The sequence below is a fragment of the Balaenoptera borealis genome, assembly GCF_965194805.1.
Source record: "Balaenoptera borealis genome assembly, chromosome: X".
Taxonomy (NCBI): Eukaryota; Metazoa; Chordata; class Mammalia; order Artiodactyla; family Balaenopteridae; genus Balaenoptera; species Balaenoptera borealis.
This window is the reverse complement of record NC_138881.1, coordinates 110488741-110509057: the sequence shown is the minus strand read 5'-3', so window position 1 is coordinate 110509057 and position 20317 is coordinate 110488741. Positions and strand designations below refer to the sequence as shown.

At 38.7% G+C, this 20317-nt stretch overlaps 2 protein-coding genes across 4 annotated transcripts in view; one reads left to right on the top strand and one right to left on the bottom strand.

Moving 5' to 3' along the window:
* Positions 1-14928, top strand: part of FRMD7 (FERM domain containing 7) — a 64423-nt gene extending 49495 nt beyond the window's left edge. For both annotated transcript variants that reach the window (XM_082377889.1, XM_082377888.1), the window contains exons 6-12: positions 57-171; positions 394-541; positions 5657-5752; positions 7126-7289; positions 8611-8679; positions 9019-9094; positions 10526-14928. In XM_082377889.1, coding sequence (XP_082234015.1) covers positions 57-171; positions 394-541; positions 5657-5752; positions 7126-7289; positions 8611-8679; positions 9019-9094; positions 10526-11578 — 1721 coding nt within the window. In that variant the 3' untranslated portion in view covers positions 11579-14928. The remainder of the gene's footprint in view (positions 1-56; positions 172-393; positions 542-5656; positions 5753-7125; positions 7290-8610; positions 8680-9018; positions 9095-10525) is intronic.
* The window catches only part of STK26 (serine/threonine kinase 26), a 70757-nt gene continuing 63966 nt past the window's right edge, over positions 13527-20317 (bottom strand). For both annotated transcript variants that reach the window (XM_082377926.1, XM_082377927.1), the window contains 6 exons: positions 19471-19656; positions 18215-18363; positions 17084-17177; positions 16607-16669; positions 16388-16524; positions 13527-15327 (listed from right to left, as the gene is read on the bottom strand). In XM_082377926.1, coding sequence (XP_082234052.1) covers positions 15303-15327; positions 16388-16524; positions 16607-16669; positions 17084-17177; positions 18215-18363; positions 19471-19656 — 654 coding nt within the window. In that variant the 3' untranslated portion in view covers positions 13527-15302. The remainder of the gene's footprint in view (positions 15328-16387; positions 16525-16606; positions 16670-17083; positions 17178-18214; positions 18364-19470; positions 19657-20317) is intronic.

Below are 20317 nucleotides of genomic sequence, written 5' to 3'. Positions count from 1 at the left end.
TCCATTGCTTAAGTCATCAATGGTAATGTAAAAAATGTCACTTTACTGTCATGCAGCAGAACTGGGAGACTTTCATGAAGAAACAGATAGGAAATATTTGGCACAAACCCGGTACTTACCGAACCAAGACGATTTAGAGAGCAAGATCGTGCAGTTCCATCAGAAGCACATGTAAGTACTTTCCCTGGCATCTGCTTCCACCTATTCTACCAGCAGGGAAGACTGAAGCTGAGGACAGACTCTTAAAAGCAAGTCTTTAAGTCAGAGAAACTTCAGGCTCAAGAAAACACTGACTTCCTCTTCGAGCTCTTGGGGTAGAGGTGTCATTCTTTTTTTTTTTTAGGCGTCATTCTTGCTGCATTTATTAGGCTCATAAATTCTTTCCCCTTGCAGTGGCAAGAGCCCAGCTGAATCTGACATTCTGCTACTGGACATAGCGAGGAAGCTGGACATGTACGGCATCAGGCCGCACCCTGCCAGTGATGGTGAAGGGATGCAGATCCAACTGGCTGTTGCTCACATGGGCGTACTGGTGTTACGGGTAACAGCTCTTTTCCTTTAAAGTCTTCAGCTTTGGGTGTTATCTTGGCTCAAATTTGAATGTCCATTCTCAAGGTGACCCCACCCCTCAGTCTTACCACCAGCAAGAAAAGGAGGCAGTGCTTGGAAGAGTTTAGGGTAAGTCCCCTCTCCTTGATGTGCTTTGCTTCCATTTGCAGTCTGGAACTGACTGTTTTGATTCTCAGGAGCTCACACATTAGATCAGGCCAGCATGGTGAAGAGATGAAGTCAAGAGGCTCTTTGGAACTTTTAGACCCTAAATAAGAATACAGGTTTTTGGCATCCTAAAAGCTTAGGCTGTGACATAAAGTGCATTCAGCCTGTCCAAATCCACCAGAAACAACCTGAAGGGTTGTTCTCATTCAATTAGCAGTTTTGTTGGAGGTGCCCAGTGCCAGCTAGTAGGGAATTAGCGACCAACCCTGAAAGCAATGGTTGCTGTTTACTGACTCATCCTTTTCCCAGGACTCTGTTTTCCAGAGAGGGCTCTCTCCATCACCATTAATCCTCAATCCTTGGAATGTGGCCAGAACATATTTTTCAACAGTTTTTCAGTCTATTTGGACTTCTTACATCTGTGAACATTCAATGAATTTAGATCCAAGTTAAGGTTTAAGAAGCTTCAGAACGATAGGCAGATACCTAGACAGGTTTTGGAATGAATCACCTGTGACAAAGAAAGGGGTGGCTTCAGACCCACTGACCCCCAGGACCGAATTAGAGCACTGAAATAAGTCACAAAGCAGATCAGGTACAGACTTGGCAACAAGAATCTTAACTTTCTAATTTATTTGGTTATAAACTTTACAGCATGAGAGCCACACTGATAGACAAAACACCCGATGGATCACAGGCACACCTGTTCACCCAGGAGGGAATTTTTACCCAGTCCACTCAAACCCTGATTCTTTTTTATTTTTATTTTTTTTAGATAAGCAACAAAGATATATTATATAGCTCAGGGAAATATAGCCATTATCTTGTAATAACTTTTTTTAAATTTTATATTGCAGTATAGTTCATCAACAATGTTGTGTTAGTTTCAGGTATACAGCAAAGTGATTCAGTTATACATATACATGTATCTATTCTTTATTTTATTAATCTTTTTTAAACATCTTTATTGGAGTATAATTGCTTTACGATGGTGTGTTAGTTTCTGCTTTATAACAAAGTGAATCAGCTATACATATACATATATCCCCATATCTCCTCCCTCTTGCGTCTCCCTCCCACCCTCCCTATCCCATCCCTCTAGGTGGTCACAAAGCACCAAGGTGATCTCCCTGTGCTATGTGGCTGCTTCCCACCAGCTATCTATTTTACATTTGGTAGTATAGATAAGTCCATGCCACTCTCTCACTTCACCCCAGCTTACCCTTCCCACTCCCCGTGTCCTCAAGTCCATTCTCTACGTCTGCGTCTTTATTCCTGCCCTGCCCCTAGGTTCTTCAGAACCTTTTTTTTTTTTAGATTCCATATATATGTGTCAGCATACGGCATATTGGTTTTTCTCTTTCTGACTTACCTCACTCTGTATGACAGACTCTAGGTCCATCCACTTCACTACAAATAACTCAAGTTTGTTTCTTTCAATGGCTGAGTAATATTCCATTGTATATATGTGCCACATCTTCTTTATCCATTCATCTATCAATGGACACTTAGGTTGCTTCCATGTCCTGGCTATTGTAAATAGTGCTGCAATGAACATTTTGGTACATGGCTCTTTTTGAATTATGGTTTTCTCAGGGTATATGCCCAGTAGTGGGATTGCTGGGTCATATGGTAGTTCTATTTTTAGTTTTTTTGTTCTTTTTAAAAATTTATTTATTTATTTATTTATTTTTGGCTGTGTTGGGTCTTCGTTTCTGTGTGAGGGCTTTCTCTAGTTGCGGGAAGCGGGGGCCACTCTTCATCGCGGTGCGCGGGCCTCTCACTATCGTGACCTCTCTTGTTGCGGAGCACAGGCTCCAGACGCGCAGGCTCAGTAGTTGTGGCTCACGGGCCTAGTTGCTCCGCGGCATGTGGGATCTTCCCAGACCAGGGCTCGAACCCGTGTCCCCTGCATTGGCAGGCAGATTCTCAACCACTGCGCCACCAGGGAAGCCCTATTTTTAGTTTTTTAAGGAACCTCCATACTGTTCTCCATAATGGCTGTATCAATTTACATTCCCACCAACAGTGTAAGAGGGTTCCATTTTCTCCACACCGTCTCCAGCATTTATTGTTTGTAGATTTTTTGATGATGGCCATTCTGACTGGGGTGAAATGATACCTCATTGTAGTTTTGATTTACATTTCTCTAATGATTAGTGATGTTGAGCATCCTTTCATGTGTTTGTTGGCAATCTGTATATCTTCTTTGGAGAAATGTCTATTTAGGTCTTCTGCCCATTTTTGGATTGGGTTGTTTGTTCTTTTGATATTGAGCTGCATGAGCTGCTTGTAAATTTTGGAGATTAATTCTTTGTCAGTTGCTTCGTTTGCAAATATTTTCTCCCATTCTGAGGGTTGTCTTTTCATCTTGTTTATATTTTCCTTTGCTATGCAAAAGCTTTTAAGTTTTATTAGGTCCCATTTGTTTATTTTTATTTTTATTTCCATTTCTCTAGGAGGTGGGTCAAAAAGGATCTTGCTGTGATTTATGTCATAGAGTGTTCTGCCTATGTTTTCCTCTAAGAGTTTTATAGTGTCTGGCCTTACATTTAGGTCTTTAATCCATTTTGAGTTTATTTTTGTGTATGGTGTTAGGGAGTGTTCTAATTTCATTCTTTTACATGTAGCTGTCCAGTTTTCCCAGCACCACTTATTGAAGAGACAGTCTTTTCTCCATTGTATATTCTTGCCTCCTTTATCAAAGATAAGGTGACTGTAAGTGCGTGGGTTTATCTCTGGGCTTTCCATCCTGTTCCATTGATCTATATTTCTGTTTTTGTGCCAGTACCATACTGTCTTGATTACTCTACCTTTGTAGTATAGTCTGAAGTCCGGGAGCCTGCTTCCTCCAGCTCTGTTTTTCTTTCTCAAGATTGCTTTCATGTATCTCTTCTTGCTAACCCTGATTCTTGCTATTTCCTATTGCATGAGAGAAGATGGGAAGGGTATGAGAGCAAGACCGTCATGTTAGCTGTGATCTCTTTCATTGTGAATACTTCTGTAGACAGTTGGGAACAATATAGATGGTCTATTTTGTCCTACTTGAAATCCAGTCAAAGAGTATTTATGTATTGAGTACCCTCTATCTGTTCTTCATTGTACTATTCTTTCTTTAAAAAAAAAACAGCTTTATTGAGCTATAATTTGCATAACATAAAAGTCATCTGTTTTAATGGTACAATTCAGTGAGTTTGAGTATATTTATAGTTGGGCAGCAATCCATTCATCCTTCTATCAGTATATTTATTGTACATCCACTTTGTGCCAGGTACTAGAACTGCAGAGGTAAACAGGTATGATCCTGACTTAAATTCTAATAGGAACTTAAATTCTAATAGGAGGAAGACAGACAATTAAACAAGTAATTATAAACAAATGTGATGTGCTTTGTGCTAGAAGAAGCACAGGATGCTAAGGTAACACATGTGAAAGGGACTTAACATTTAAGCAAGACCTGAGGAAGTTATCCAGACCAATGGGATAGGGTTGGCTGATGAAGGAGGGTGTTCCAGGGAAAGGGCACACAGACTAAGGCCCTGAGAAGGAAAAGGATGACATAATCAAGAAACTAACATTAAGCATGACACATGGCTCCTGTCATTACAATAGTCACAATTTATTTTGAAAGACCAGAGAAATAACGATCAATATCAGACAATGAGTAATCAAAAGCTAATCTATCACATTTACTTTAGTTGCAGAAGTAGTATACCCAACAAAATAATGTGGTTACCTGTAGACAGTGGTTAGATGGGGACAGAGGTAGGTGTGACAGTGGTGGGTGTGAGACTTCTCAGTATATTTATTTTTGTACCCCCTTTGATTTTTGGACCATGTGAACAAACAAACAAACAGACAAACAAACAAGAGAGTTAAACTGTTTGAGTAGTCCAGGAGAGCTAAAGGAGTTCAGAGGAGTTAGAAATGGGTGTAGGCTGTGGCAATGATATGGAATACCCTAGAGGAGGCGCTAGTCATTCTGGGTAAGGAGAATGAGGAGACCTATGGGAGGGAAGGTACAGAGTTGGATGGAAATGTGTTTTCTGGGAGCAGTGGGATCAAAGTTATAGTCAATATAGTTGGGGCAAGAAAATCAAGCCAGAAGAGTGTAGAGTTGATGTAGGTGGTGCAGAGCTATTGAAGGGGTTTGAGTAAATGAGGTGGCAGAATAAATGGGATTTTTTTTTAAAGCAGTTGAATTTGGAAACATGGGAAGGGGGTGAGATTAGAGGAGCTATTGCAGTTCAGGTTTCCCCTGCTATTTGAAAGTAGAGCATTCCTATGAAACCTTTCCTAGCTGAAATAGTGTCAAGTGAAGAAGCATTACCTGAGGACACATCTTGCTAATGGGTGCACAAAATAAATCGAGATAAAGTACCGATGTACAGTTCAAAGCTACGGTGGCTTGATGCTGAGCTGCCGAGCAGAGTGTAGTTCCCGGGGAAAGAGCTTAGAGGTGCCACTCTCACTGCTCAGGGTGTGTGTTGCCTCTATAACAGCTCACTGCAAAACAAATGCTGATTTTTATTTTCGCCTTTTTCGGAGTAAAAGCAAAAATCCTCTTTGGATTTCTTTCAGTTAGCGAAAACTTGTAATAATGTGGGTCTTTCGTAAAAGCGAAGTGGCGTAAAGTGAACTTTCAAAAAGTGGGGTATACCCGGATACCTGCAATCTTTTTCTACTGTGATCCCCTATCCTGGTTAGAAACTTTTCCCAGGCATGCCCCTTCTTACTTGCATTTCAGAGCAGACTTGTGTCCCACCTGGAATGCCTTCTTTGACCATAGCTTCTATCTAGTACAACTGGATCAGTCTGTGCAAGAGGTAGATCAAGGATAGTCCTGTTCATGAAGTGCATTTTCCAACAGGGTTGCATTGTCTTACAAACCAGCTTGTGCTGACATTCATCCTGAAATCTGTCGTGTGTTTCATCATAGGGAAATACAAAGATCAATACTTTCAACTGGGCTAAAATCCGCAAGTTGAGTTTTAAGAGAAAACATTTTCTCATCAAACTTCATGCCAACATCTTGGTAAGTAGCTTTTGAATAAATTCTTTTACTTTCTACTCACTTGAGATTTCTTGGTTGTTTCTGCAAATGGTTTGATTGTGAGTGATGAAAGCTGCCTGGCCCTGACCGATGATATTCTCCCTCTTTTGCCTCTACATAAATAAACCAGAGCTTTAGTCATGTTTTTACTAAAGGCAAAACACTAAGAAATCCTATTGGCAGTTCAAAATGAATAAAGTAATAGGAAAATGGGGTGGCTGGGATGAAAGACAAGTCTCCTTAGAAACCATTTTTCAGGGACTTGATAAGTCAAATGAAAGAGCCCAGATCTAAGACTGTGGACATATTAATTCAACGTTATTTGCTTCCTTTAATAAAGTATTTTCATCTTCTTTCCTTAAGCAAAAATAACTGAACACCTACTGCATGCCAACTAATTGAACACCTACTCTTTCCCAAAGCAGGATGTGGGGAGTGGGTATATATTAAGCAAAGGAAGCAACTATTGGGTAAGGTTGCATTGTACAGGGTGGGACAAAGGGGCTAGAAAGAATTTTTATGACTATAAAGGAAATTAAAAATATGTATCAACTACATTTTTGACCTACAGATAATTCAGTAGTTTGGGCTTCATTCTCTGAACCTTAGCCTTAGATAAAGGTGTTCATTTGAGCAGTTCAGAAGACTGAATCCAGTGTGAAGCTTGGGAAGAATCCCAGGGCTGCATCCAGAGACCTGGAGAGGAATGAGAGAAGGGGAGCAGCAAAGTGGACCGCACACGTGCATGGGCAAATGGGGGTATATAGTGAGTCAGGAGATGGGGCAACCTTGCACTTTAGGTCTGGAAGACTAAGCTCCCCTACAGCCGATTAGAATACACTAAATGAGCAACACAGAGCACCATAGAACAAGGCAGCATAAAGAGGGAGAAATGTTTCTAGCTGGTGTGTTAAAAAGACTCATGTATATGCAATCATCCTATAAAGCCTACCATTTGTAAGACAGATCTCCTCCTCCCTCCCCTTTTCCTGTTGGTCATTTATAACATCTTGTCACTTTGAAAGGATGTCCTTTGATGTTCATTTTAACCTAATTTACAACTTCATAAAAATGTTCCTGGCAGAGAAGAGGGGGTAAAAAAGCGTATGAGGTGAGGAGGGTGTGCAGAGCAAGATTTACTTCTTAGAGAAGGTTCTGTTTTTGAGCAGTGGCCCTGTCTGTTCCTTGGAAGTTTGCCAATCATTTGGTTTCAGTACGTGTGAAGCCGAAAGGGAGCCAAGTGGAAAATCAGAAGCTGGATGGGCCCCTGGACCAATAGTTTAGAAGGCGTTGGGATTTGAAGGTCTTTGATATTCTTGAAGGATGTTTTGCTTGATGGAAATTGGTTTATACAGGTGTTGTGCAAGGATACCTTGGAGTTCACCATGGCCAGCCGAGATGCCTGCAAGGCTTTCTGGAAGACTTGTGTGGAGTACCATGCTTTCTTCAGACTTTCTGAAGAGCCCAAATCAAAGCCCAAAACCCTACTCTGCAGCAAGGGTTCCAGTTTCCGCTACAGGTAATTAAATATTGCACACAGGCAAACTAAACACACAACTTCTTTTCAATAACATGGAAGGCAGTAGGAGGAGCTTGAATTCTAGAAGCAATAAAGAATCCATTTCAATCACATAAAGGATGATACCCTTTACTGCTCATTCTCTGTGTGACTCATTAAGTCAATATTTCCTAACAGGGAGGTAGGGGCAGGTGTACACCCCACTTAAGAGGTTAGATCAGAATTTCTGCAAGGATAAGGGGACATATGCCGTTTGAGAAAACGTAGTCAATGAACCTATTGTTTTCCTTACGTGCAACTTACATGCTAGCCATAGGAAGGACAGCTCAACAACATCCTTTTGGTGGTGGTTAGGCAAAAGATAGGGTGAGAAATCACTGGAGGGGCTAAGGGATTTGAGAGGTTGAACAATATTGTAGTGAAGGCTCCTTACTACACGTTAACACCTTGGAGGAAAGGAAGCGAGGTCAATATAAGAACTTGTTTTTACTGGATCCCACCAGCCTAGGAGTTCTTTGGAAGACGCTTTCAAACTCTTAGCTAAGATAAAAAATTCGAATCCAATGCTTCCTGTGAAGGATTTTTCAAGTAGTAGAAGCCTGCCCCAGTAAAAAGTGAGATTTTTACAATGTACATATTTTTATGGACTCTTTCCAAAATGTATTCTACAAATCCCTGCCTTTTTAAACAGATGATACTGAGGATATTTTTCCCTTTTCTTAATGACCTATTATAAACATCACTTATTATCCTCTGCCGGCAGCTGTAGTGCAGTGGCAGCCTCAGGGCGGGGGAGGCATGTTAGACCCTGCACCACAGTGATAAATGGCTCAGACTTTTTGGATTTTATTATGTTAGTGATTTCTTTTTTGGCTCTTGTGTTTCTCCCAGCAATCAGCTGGCTTTCTTTGCTAGTGTATGTCTGACTGGAGCAACCTTCTTCTACTGTTTAGTTAGCTGCTTTTCTCCTGTCATGGATTGGGAAACCAGACAAATAGCCTCATTAGAAACTATGTGTAAATTTGGAGGAAGGGGAAAGGCCTTTAAAGGAAAGTATATTAGTTTTCAAGGCCAGAATGTGTAACTGTTATATAGCGCTGTTCAGAAGCTTTTAAAAAATTTCTGGGTTCTGAATAGTTGAGGTTGCTCTGCCTGATCCTCGGATAAGTGGGTCTTATTAATGTGATGGTCAGAGATGCACGACATATGTCATTCATCCAGAATCTTTCAATTTCAACAATAAATGACACTTTTGAGTTTTAGTTAGCCTACTGGGTTATAAAGAGCATTCATAAAATTGTTTATCTTGTTTTTATAATAGCGGAAGAACCCAAAGGCAACTTTTGGAATATGGGAAAAAGGGGAGGTTGAAGAGCTTGCCATTTGAAAGGTACATGGTTTTGTTTCTCTTTGTCACATTGATTTTTTTCTTTTTTAACATCTTTATTGGAGTATAATTGCTTTACAGTGGTGTGTTAGTTGCTGCTGTATAACAAAGTGAATCAGCTATACGTATACATATATCCCCGTATCTCCTCCCTCTTGTGTCGCCCTCCCACCCTCCCTATCCCACCCCTCTAGGTGGTCACAGAGCACCGAGCTGATCTCCCTGTGCTATGCGGCTGCTTCCCACTTGTCACGTTGATTTTTAAGTTGAATTTAGAGATTTATAGGGATCCTGTACTCACATGAAGACTATTTCAATTCCTTCTCTGTTTGGGGACTTCAGGAAACATTACCCATCGCAGTACCATGAACGACAGTGCAGGTCCTCACCAGACCTCCTCTCCGATGTGTCAAAACAAGTAAGGATTTTGAAAATTCCTTCTTCTTTAGATAAATGTAATGCATCCACATTTCAAATGCTTCCAGGAATTGATTCTGCCAGAATCTCCCAGTATGTAAAAAGGTTACTCTGGTCAAGTTAGGTTAGCCTCCTGGGGAGGTCTGTCAACTCAGTCTCCAGCCAATAGAAGACCATTGGGTAAACTGGTGTGTGTGCCTTATAGACTGGAAAGATCTGGCACGTCTTTAAATTGCAAGCTGTATTGCTAACATCTTGCAAAATGCAGATCCAAACGAATTTCTATGGCTTTGTATTTTTAAAACTAAAAGCTGCTTTTTTACCTATGAAAATCTTAAGGCTTAGAGGAAGCTATAAGGTCTTGGGTTAAGTTTTTTTTTTTAAATAAATAAATTTATTTATTTATGGCTGCGTTGGGTCTTCGTTGCTGCGCGTGGGCTTTCTCTAGTTGTGGCGAGCGGGAGCTACTCTTCGTTGTGGTGCGCGGGCTTCTCATTGCGGTGGCTTCTCTTGTTGCAGAGCACGGGCTCTAGGAGCGCGGGCTTCAGTAGTTGTGGCACGCGGGCTCTGTAGTTGTGGCTCGTGGCCTCCAGAGCACAGGCTCAGTAGTTGTGGCACACGGGCTTAGCTGCTCCGCAGCATGTAGGATCTTCCCGGACCAGGGCTTGAACCCGTGTCTCCTGCATTGGCAGGCGGATTCTTAACCCCTGCGCGACCAGGGAAGTCCCTTGGGTCAAGGTTTTAAAGTACTTTTCCTATGTAATTTTGTTAATTTAAGAACAAAGTGCTGTTCTCCTGGAACTGTGAGATGATGGCTTCATTTGAGTTTTATAGTATGAACCATGTTATTTTTCTTTTGCTCTCCCTTGAAAAAAATTAATTAGAGGTCTCATGAACTCTGTCTTCATTCAAGTCAGAGGCAATTTTTATCTGAAAGGCATCACAGAGGTATTGTGCTGGAAGGTACCATCTAATGATTGACCGTCTCATGCCATTTACAGCCCTCCTCCCCACCATTTTACAGAAAATAGGGAGGAGGCTGGAACAGGGAGGTTAGGAGACTTGCCTAAGGTCACACAGCTAATAAAGGCAGAGCCAGGACCAAAACGCAGAACTCCTAGCTCATGAATACAGCTACTCAACCATACTGCCTGAAGTACGATGCTGGCTCAAGTAGATGGAGAATGCGGAGGCTGGGAGTGTGATGGTGTTGAGAAAGGAAAGTGTCATGTCTATTTTTCAGCACATAAATTGGGATGTGGTACAAGTTATTACCTTTTATGTAGCTATTTATCAACCCTGGCATAGAACATGGGTTGAAAGGCCTTTGTGAAAAACTACCTTTGCAAAATTCAAGGCTGATTTAGATCCCTGCCCCCACCCCAACCAAATGGCTTTTCCCTTCTTTCACCAACATGTTGTTTCTCTCAAGGTGGAAGATTTGAGACTAGCCTATGGCAGCGGGTACTACCGAAATGTGAATGGAGTGCACGCCTCTGAGCCTGTGCTGGACAGCAGGAGGAGAAACTCTGCCGTGGAGGTGACGTTTGCAGCCGAGCTGGAGCATTCCAAACCAGAGGCAGATCCCACATCACTACATCAGTCCCAGAGCAGTTCCTCGTTCCCTTTTATTTATACAGACCCTGTCTTTACCACTGACCCCGATCCTGACTACTTTGAGGAAAGGAATCCTCTAAGCTCCTTCCAAACAAGCTGTAAGTTTGCTGACAATCACACGAGCACATCTTCTGGCCTTACAAGCAAAGTGAGTCCAGCAAGGCAGCTAACTTACACAGATGTGCCCTATATTCCTTGTACTGGTCAGCAGGTTGATATTATGCCTCCCCAAGTCTTCTTTTATGTGGACAGACCACCCCAGGTGCCCAGACAGTCTCCAATCACGGCAGAGGAAAGGGAAAGGCCAGACAGCTGTCTACAGCCTACCGCAATGAAGCCAGCCAAAAGAAGCCCAGGGAACCTCAGAATGCAGAGCTTTCAGCAAGACTTCCAAGAACTCCAAGAAGCTATGGCCCAAACTACTGGCTGGAGCAACCTCAATGTAGATCTAGAAGAGGAAGATCCAAATTTAGAAGATGCATTTGCATATAACATTCAAGAGCCAACCCCTAAACGGTCCCAGAGCCAATCAGACATGAAAACGATCCGTTTTCCTTTTGGATCAGAATTTAGACCTTTAGGGCCTTGTCCTGCTCTGAGTCGTAAAGCTGACCTGTTTACATATATGTTTGCAGAGCAGGAGTTTCCAACAGTTTTAATGGATCAGGGAGCAACAGAAGGGTATGTAGCTAGTGAATCCAGTGATTCTGAATCAGAGATTCTTAAACCAGACTACTACTCTTTGTATGACAAAGGAATAAGTTCACCCATGGCCAGAATCCGCTTGTCTTCTGGTAGTCTACAGCTAGATGAAGAAGATGAAGATGTTTCTTTCAATACATCAAGTGCTAAAGATAGGACTTTGTGAAAAGCATGTAATTACTTTTTAGCTTAAAATGTGAACCCTATGAACATTTCCAGGCCAATTCCATGTTACTAACTTAGGTGAAACATAAGGAACCTTCTGCAAAAACCACTTTCTTTGTTACTATTCATTGGTATTAAGGGACTCTTCTAAGCTTAGGCACTTAGCTTATGAAAGATCCAGCTCTGCCCCATTCCTCAAGCCTCACTCCTCTATCCCCTCTGAATCATTCTGGAACATGCCCTTTCCTCACCAGCCCCGTAGCAGAGTGAGGTGGGTATTTGTCATCTCCATTATACATTTCCCCAAAGAGACATTATAAACGAAGGTCAGGCTCTTCAACACTGAAGAACAGTGACAGTATGGATTGACCTATAGAATTGGCTCCTGATATCATTTAGCGACTTAGTAGACTGTGACTGTGTTGGTCATTTTGTTCTTAAACAATACTACAACTAAAGGTTTCAGTCCTCATTATTCGTGTGGGACCCAGTAAAAATAGCCCTGTTTTATGTTAAAGACTTCAATTTTTATAACATATGTTAGGGGGAGCATGGCTCTCCTATATTTCAGGAACAAGAAGGAACATAGATCCTCTCAACAGAACACCAGTTTATAATTAATCTAGGACTTGGCACAATTCTAAACCTCGGAAGTTCAGGAATTGATCAATTTCTAAAGCCAGACATCTGCCTGATGGGGATAATATGATGTTTGACTTATTCTCTATTCTTAACTAGCTGTAATATGTAGTGAAAGATAAAAGTTAACATGTTGGTCTGTTTATGTGATCTCTCCTGCAAGCATTTTTTTTTGCCATATCTTGTTGCGTGCATGTAGGCAAGGAAATGAGATGAATAGCATTTTAATAAAGAGTGATGGAAACCCATTTATTTGAAAATTAAGTTGTAAGTATGAACTTCATTTTGTTTCAGTCAATTTCAGAAGCGATTGGCTCTAGCCTATAATTAAGGGAAGGGACATTTAGAGAACAAGGAAAAGGAGGGAAGCAGGTAAAAATGTATAGTCAGGGATGGAGAAGTGGTAGAATTGGGGTAGCTGAAAAAAAAAAAGGATAGTACTCCAGACTGAGTTAATGAACCAAAATTCTATTCTTGACCCATTCAAAATTTCTCTATTATTTCCCTTGGAAGGTATAGCATTCTATTTGAGAACTATTTATTTTCTTTATTGATTTTAATGGTAAGTAAAACATATTTACAAGATAATGTTAGGTAGTGACTTCAAAGAAATGATGCAATTATGTAAGCAAGCTATTTTTATATATGACTGAATGGAGAAAAGATGCATGGAATAGTTTTCTTACTCTCCTAGTCCTTACACCACAAAAATCCCTTTGAATATACCTCACTCTACCTCTTTCCAACATGCTAGCACTTTCCTTCCTGCTCCTGGAATCGAATCCGGTAACTCACAAGTCTAGAATAGCTATTTAATAATAAGAATATATTGAAACCCAATCACCTATATATTAATCCTATAGATACTCAAAGCTATATTAAGTTCATCTTTGACCTTTTCTCTAGGAAAAACTCAGATTCTTTTAGGATTATATGCTATTTCTCATCTCAGTTTCTAGAAATCTTTGTGAAATTTGTTTCCCCCAGAGAAATACAGCGTTCACATCTGTATAAAATTTCCTAATAAAACTATAACTAGGGTGACCATAAAGTTTATTGTGTAACCTAGGAAGGATACTTTTGAGTGAAAGAGAACTCTATTAATAATTTTGTCAGGACAGGAGACAGAAATCAGGACATATTCACTGGAGCTATAATCAATGTTTAATAAAATGTGAAGAATACCTTCTAGTTTCCAATGGAAACACTGGTGTTAAAGTTCCAACAATAAATGAAAGGGGACAGGAGAAATGATTTGAAACAATTAAAATACCACACCATACCCCCACCTCAAGAAAATGAACATTGAGGACCAGGAAATTTAAATATTTATTTTTACCCCCCCCAAAACACTGAAGTATCCTTACCCAGAAACATTTTACAGGACTAATAACTATAATGAATAAGCAATACAATTTTCTATCCACAGTGCAGCTGCGCTGTAAAGTTTCAAATAATCAATTTAAAAATTTGTTGCTTTTACTTTTACAAAAATATTCATTTGATACATGATCCGAGCTTCAAAATTATTACCAGACCTCTACAAATTATAAACTGTAATTGAGTTTCAGTTCCATAGCAGGTGAAAAATTTAACTGAACTATTACTTCAAAATACAATGTGTTAAAAGTAATTATTACAGTATAGGCACCAATGAAAAAATTTTCTTGGCATATGACACAACAACTTATTCAAGTGTCTGTATTATTACAAAAAAGGAAGAGGTAATGGCTGCTTTGACTAAAAACTGTATTCTTCACTTGAAGAAAATCTTTCTTCTAATATTTGGCAATTATTCAGGTTTATTAAAATGACTTTTGTGCAAAAACCAAATTGTTCAGATCCAAACAATAAAACATTAACTATCAAAACTAATTAATATCAATAATTCTACAACTACTGAAATATAGCCCCACTTCAGAACTTAGGCAGGCATAATATATATACTGGGCTTAAAAGAAAAAGGTATTACCCATGTAACAGTACCATAAATATAACTGAAAATTAACTGTACAGTCTAACTTACCTTTGTACGGACAGAAATCATCCTGTACTATGGTTATTTTCATATGAACGAGAAAATGCTTATTTAAATACCCTTTCAAAAATGAACAAATGATGTTTATGTATTGGATAGTTATGAGGAAAAAAATGTATAAATAGTTTATAGGACATTTTATGACCATGACAAAAATATGCTGGTGTAAATTATATTCATACCTGTTGATCAGGTATTTATAATCACATGATAATCAGCTTCTTTTAAGCTCCCCAAATCCAAGCATATAATATGCGATTTGAGTTGATTTTAAAAATGAATCCTGACTAATTCTTCCGGTATTACCAAAAATCCATCCTTGGCTAATTAGTATTGCTTTAACTTTCCAACCATGTTAAATAAGGGTCAATTGTCTCTTCTATAAGAGAAAGTAAATACTGCACACCAAGAGGTACCTCTGTTGCTACATGTTGCCTCTAAATGTTTCAAACGCAGGGCTCTCAAATGTGATCATCATTGAGCTGCCTGGAATATCATACCCACTTGGGAGAAGAGTCAATAGTTTTCCAGGTTTCATTTCTAAGAGCTTATTAAAAACTTCTGCTTTAAGAACGTGTGACTTGTTTCCGCCTCCCCACCAGTAGTCATTTTTAGAATATGCTTGTGTTTTAAAAAAAAAAAAAAAAGCTTTTTGAGGCTTGATGATTACAAAAGTTGAATATTTAGGATGACTTTAAAAGACCTGTATGTTTCATGAGTGTACAGTTAACTAAAGATCAAAACATGAAAGGTATTCATCCTAGTAACTTAAGTAATAATGATACCTAAAAGCAAAACTGTATCTCAACATTTACTAGAATACAGGTGAAACTATAGTATTAAAAATTATTCCTTACAAAATAATCTCTTTAAAATATAAAATGATAAACACCATCACAAAATAGTTGAATAACTTCTTCCAAATCTTCAATGTCGCAAAGATCCAAAAGGCACGTGGAGCTCATGAGTTAAGCATAGTTAAGCTTGAAGTAGCTTTGGTGGGTTTCTCTGGGTCCATATGAAATAGAAGCCACTAACAAGAAGTTTCTTAGGGGGATTCATCTGCTGAACACCTATAAAATTAAGAAAAACTTAAATTGATATACAACTATGCATGTGTCTATTTTACATCTGTATGAACTCTGCAATGAAAGAATTGATTCAGCAAACAAAAATTGTATTGCATCTCATCATGTAAACGTTAAAATATAAAGCGGTTCAAAAATCCCTTCTGGGTCTGATTTTACAACTTCCAATTGATTTGTTTGCAAATTGGAAAAGAGGGGAGGTTTCCACTAAAAACTAAGGGATTTTAAGAGGGGCTTTAGCTGATGAGTATAAATAGGTTTTATCAGCCAGAAAGGTCTAGGAGAGTATGTGTTTTACAGGCTGTATGGTTTGTTCCAACTTGGTCCCAGCGGCATCACAAATACAAGGAATATAAAGATGCACTGAGAAGCAATATAATGGGATTAAGGCTAAGATTAGTAGTGCTTTTTATAACTTGCTTGAGCTAAGGAGTTGTGTTTGCATATGCATACAAAAGTCTTGTTTTAAAAGGGAATTTAAAAATTAAATGTAAGAACCTTTTTGAATGTGAACAAAGTTAAAGCAACAGTTCAAGAGGCAGTATAGAAACTGAAATCAAACATAAGAACCTTTTAGAGTCTTCATTTGAGTTTCTCTACCTAAAATCCTTAACTTTTCTTATGGGGGTTAAACTTAATGAACTTTAGCACTGAAACAATGTGAACAGCAGTGTGATAAGAGTAGTGGCAAGAATGAAAGCATTCCTCAATGGTATTTACAAGGGTCCAAATAAGAATATGTCCCCTGACCTTTTGTCTGTACTCCTACTAACAGGGAAAGGAAAACAAAACAAAACAAAAAAAACCAGGCCATTTCGTTCAGTGGAAAACTACCTTGTAATGCCCGAAGATAATAATTCCAAAAGCTAATGTTTAAGATGGGCAACAAACAAAACAGTTTTCAAGCATATGACTATTAAGAATTGACTTTGTTAGGAATAAACGGAATGACTGAATCAAGTAGGTAATTATATTATCGCATCATAAATGAACATCCAACAGAAAATGTCAAAATAGTTTTTTAAAAATGACATTTCAAGCTTACTTTTGAAATTTTTCAATTAATTTCTTCACCATTTTATCTGTGATGCCAGGACAGGCAGCTTCAGCCACAGCAATACTTTTCTCCAGTTCTTCGATTGCCTGATTCCTGCTAGCATTATTCTCATCCTGCTGTTTAAGCTGAGAAAGATCAATAGCTATAACATTTAAAATTACTATACTTCTTAAAATAGATATCCGAAGCTAATGAATCCGTACTTACTTCAGCAAACGCAGGTGTGATTATCATAGACAAACAGCTCAGGGTTTGTACAAGATCTTGCTCCTTTGAACAAATATTATAGATTATACACATGAAATTAAAATAATCATTCATTGGAATCCTCCTCCCAAAAGACCCAATACAGGGCAAGTTTCCATGCTTTCTTCCCATCACTAATTCCCATCCCTCATCCAGAAGTTCTCTAACTTAGAGGATTACAACTGATATACATGATTCCACTGGGTTTAGCTATCTCTAGGTAAAATGCATTTTAAAACATACCAATGGCCACTTAAATGACTTCTATGACCTTTTCTTAATTAGCTCAAAACGAATGGCAAATGAAACCTACTCTGGACACAGTGAGGTAGATGAGCACTTAGGGGTATTAAATTCTAACAATTTTTGGCCATCATACTCTCACTATATAGTTCGAAAAAGTCTACCAAGAGGAAGTGATCATCTCCATATACATACTGCCCCATTCTGTAGTTTCTTTGGATCAGGCTTCTTTCGCACGGTGGTAAAGCTCCATTCAGGATGAGTGTTATTTTCCCTGCTGGTGGATTCCCTAAAGAGATTGCCAAAGATACTTCTATAAGTTCCTAAATGATACAGCTTGGTGAAAATACCTAATCAATGCAGCCAGACTCCGAATGGAGAATTGTCCCAATGTATAAAAAATCATTTGATCTCAGTTTCAAATAGACACTGCTTTTTACTGAAGAGTAGCAATGGTTCTCAACTCTAAGTGTGTACCAGAATCACACGTGAAGGTCTCTTACTATATATAAAGCCCTGCCCCAACCCCTTCCCACTGACTAGATCAGGATCTCCTGTAGTGTGGCTTGTGATTTTTTTTTAATTTTTATTTTATATTGGAGTATAGTTGATTTACATTTTTGAAAGGCTCCATGGGTGACTCTCATGGGCAGCTAAGGCCAACAACCATTAGAACAGAGTAAAAACAACTATCCTGGTATTTTTTAGACCTTTTAGAAGTTGGGCAATTTCTCATAAATGCAAGTAGTATCTAAAGAAATTTGGTGTTGCCTTTGTGTCAATTCAGCTAGCGAAGGAGTAAATTAAATTATGGACTTAGAGGCTGAAACGTTAGTATAAGTGCTGCAGTTAAAAAACAATGCAACTTTTTAGGGGGTACAAATGAGATATAAATGAATATTTCAATGTCCCGGTCTGATCACGGTTTGGTACATGGCCAAGAGGTGGGAAACGTTAGTTCTCCAGAGGGATTTTGCAGGTTGCCATCAAAGTAAGAGAAGACATTGCTCCTTATCACTTTGGGCAAACTAGTAAAACACCTTAAATCGAATCTTGTTCCAAAATTTTGTAATATACTCAAGTATCCACTAGGGGTTAGACCGAGACCATTTAAAACTAAAGCAATTCACTTCTAAGAAAAAAAACGTGTTTCCAAATTCATTGTACTTCACAGACCGTGATTTTAAAAGATTTTCACAGTTTCTAAAGTCAAACTTTAGAATAAGGTTTATATTTTATGCTAGAGAAAGCATATTGGATCACAGTTAAAATATATGCAATATTAAAATGGGCTATCTACATAAAAATTAAATAATTGGTACATACGAATCAGAGCCCTCAGAATCAGATTCGTCATCACTGTGTCCTTCTGCCTTCCATCTCTTAAATCGATCTATCAGTTCAGTCAGATAAGAAGTCTTCTTTGAATTTTTTACAATGAATTTATGTTTCAGGAGTTCTTTAGCTGTAGGACGCTAAGGAACAAAAAAGAAAGGATGCATGAATATTTCTAGGCTCTTTTGATTGCAAGGAGTGATAAGAAATCACTTCAGTTATTAAGCTGAAAGGTGTAAAAGTATGTCTGCAGATATGAGGACAACTAAAATGCCATAAGACAATATCTAATTCTATTTTTGAAGTGGCTCAAGGCAACCAAATTAAATTCACTACTTTGGTACCAATTTGCTAAAGCCCAATGGGCAAAAGGTGGCCTACCTACTAGCAACAGGCAGCAGGGCTTTCTTAAAATCAGAGAAACACATGGCAGGACTTTGATAATTAAGCAAAAATTTAAAAACGTTTCAAAATAGTGCTTTAAAATACTTTTACTATATTTACTGCAAATTGGAAAAAAGGATGAAAACTAGCAAGGCTGTAACTTTGTTATTATCTGCACATATCATATGACCCCCTTCTTCATCACACATTAATTCATATTGCATCTAAATACAAATACCAGGTGCTGTGGGGGATATTTTCCCCCCTAGTATTTTATTAATATGAGAATATTCATTAGCAACTTAAAAATTGTCACATCAAATTCAGTTCTTGTATATTTCTAGTTTCTCGAAGTCATCGGGCGGCTTTATTTTAAAAACAGTAAAACAACTGTAATCAACTTTGCCAAGTAAATGAATGGAGCTCATTAGACTTCAGGAAACATGTACAACTTCATGTTGGAACTGCTGAACATTAAATAAAAAATAGTGAAACGCAAACAACTTTTCATGAAAAATGAAAACACAGTTGAATAAAAATCATTGTGAATAGTTATACATATACTTTCATAATGACATCCTAGAAAATGAACTTTATTTCCCCCTGAAATAGGAAATGATCAACAGAATAAAGAAGAAGCTAGGGACCATAGAAAAAAGAGAAAAAGATGCAGGGGAAGGAGAGAAGGAACTACGGATCTTGTCAACAACTGAAGAAAATTAGCAACATAGAGGGAAGAATCACGTTCCTGGATGGATCTTAGACAGTTTTCACAGGCACTGTATTCCTCACTGTTGAACAAACCACACTGGCTCTATGCAGATCTGATCATAGAAAATAGTAGTCGCAGCACATATACTCACAAATGATGGGTCTTTGTTCAGGCAAGCATCAATAAACTCCTTAAAGGATTTAGTAAAGTCTCCGACAAGAGTTGGAGGATTGTTTTTTGGAATAAGAAACAGAACTCTCATAGGATGCATATCCGAGTTAGGTGGCTCTCCCTTGGCTAGTTCAATAGCAGTAATTCCCAGTGACCAAATGTCGGCCTAAGGTAAGGAGGAAAGAACAATTACCTTGAAATTCCATTCCAACATATTGCCACAAAATAACCTGTGGAGTCTAACGGTCATACAATATGAAAGTGTCTCAAGAAATGTGATGTTAATAAATTTTTATTAATATCATTCATTTATTTAAAAAAATGATCAAATCCCCTACTTTGTGCCAGGTACTGTATTCTAGGCACTGAGGACTCAGGTGGTGACCAAACCAGACAAAAATCCCTGCTCTAAAGGGGCTTATGTTCTAGTAGAAGAGACAGATAAATAAATAAATAATAGGATGTCAGATGGTGCTAAGTTCTGTGAAGAAAATAGTAAATCAGGATAAGGGAATAATGAATAAGGTAAAAGGGCTGCAAATTTACACAGGATGGCCAGGGAAGACTGTTCTGTGTAGGTAATGTTTAAGCAGAGACCTAACTGGGAGAAAGGCTATTCCAGATAGAGGGAGAGGCAAGTGCAAAGGTCCTGAGGCTAGAGGGGACTTGCTGTGTTTATGGACCAGCAATGAGGCCACTGTGGCTGAAGCAGATAGAAAATAGAGGGTCAATAAAAATTAATTTTAAATAAAAGTGGAAGTGAAGAGAGATCAAAAAAAAGAAAATAGAGGAGAGTGATAAGAGATGAGCCAGAGGTAGACAAGGGC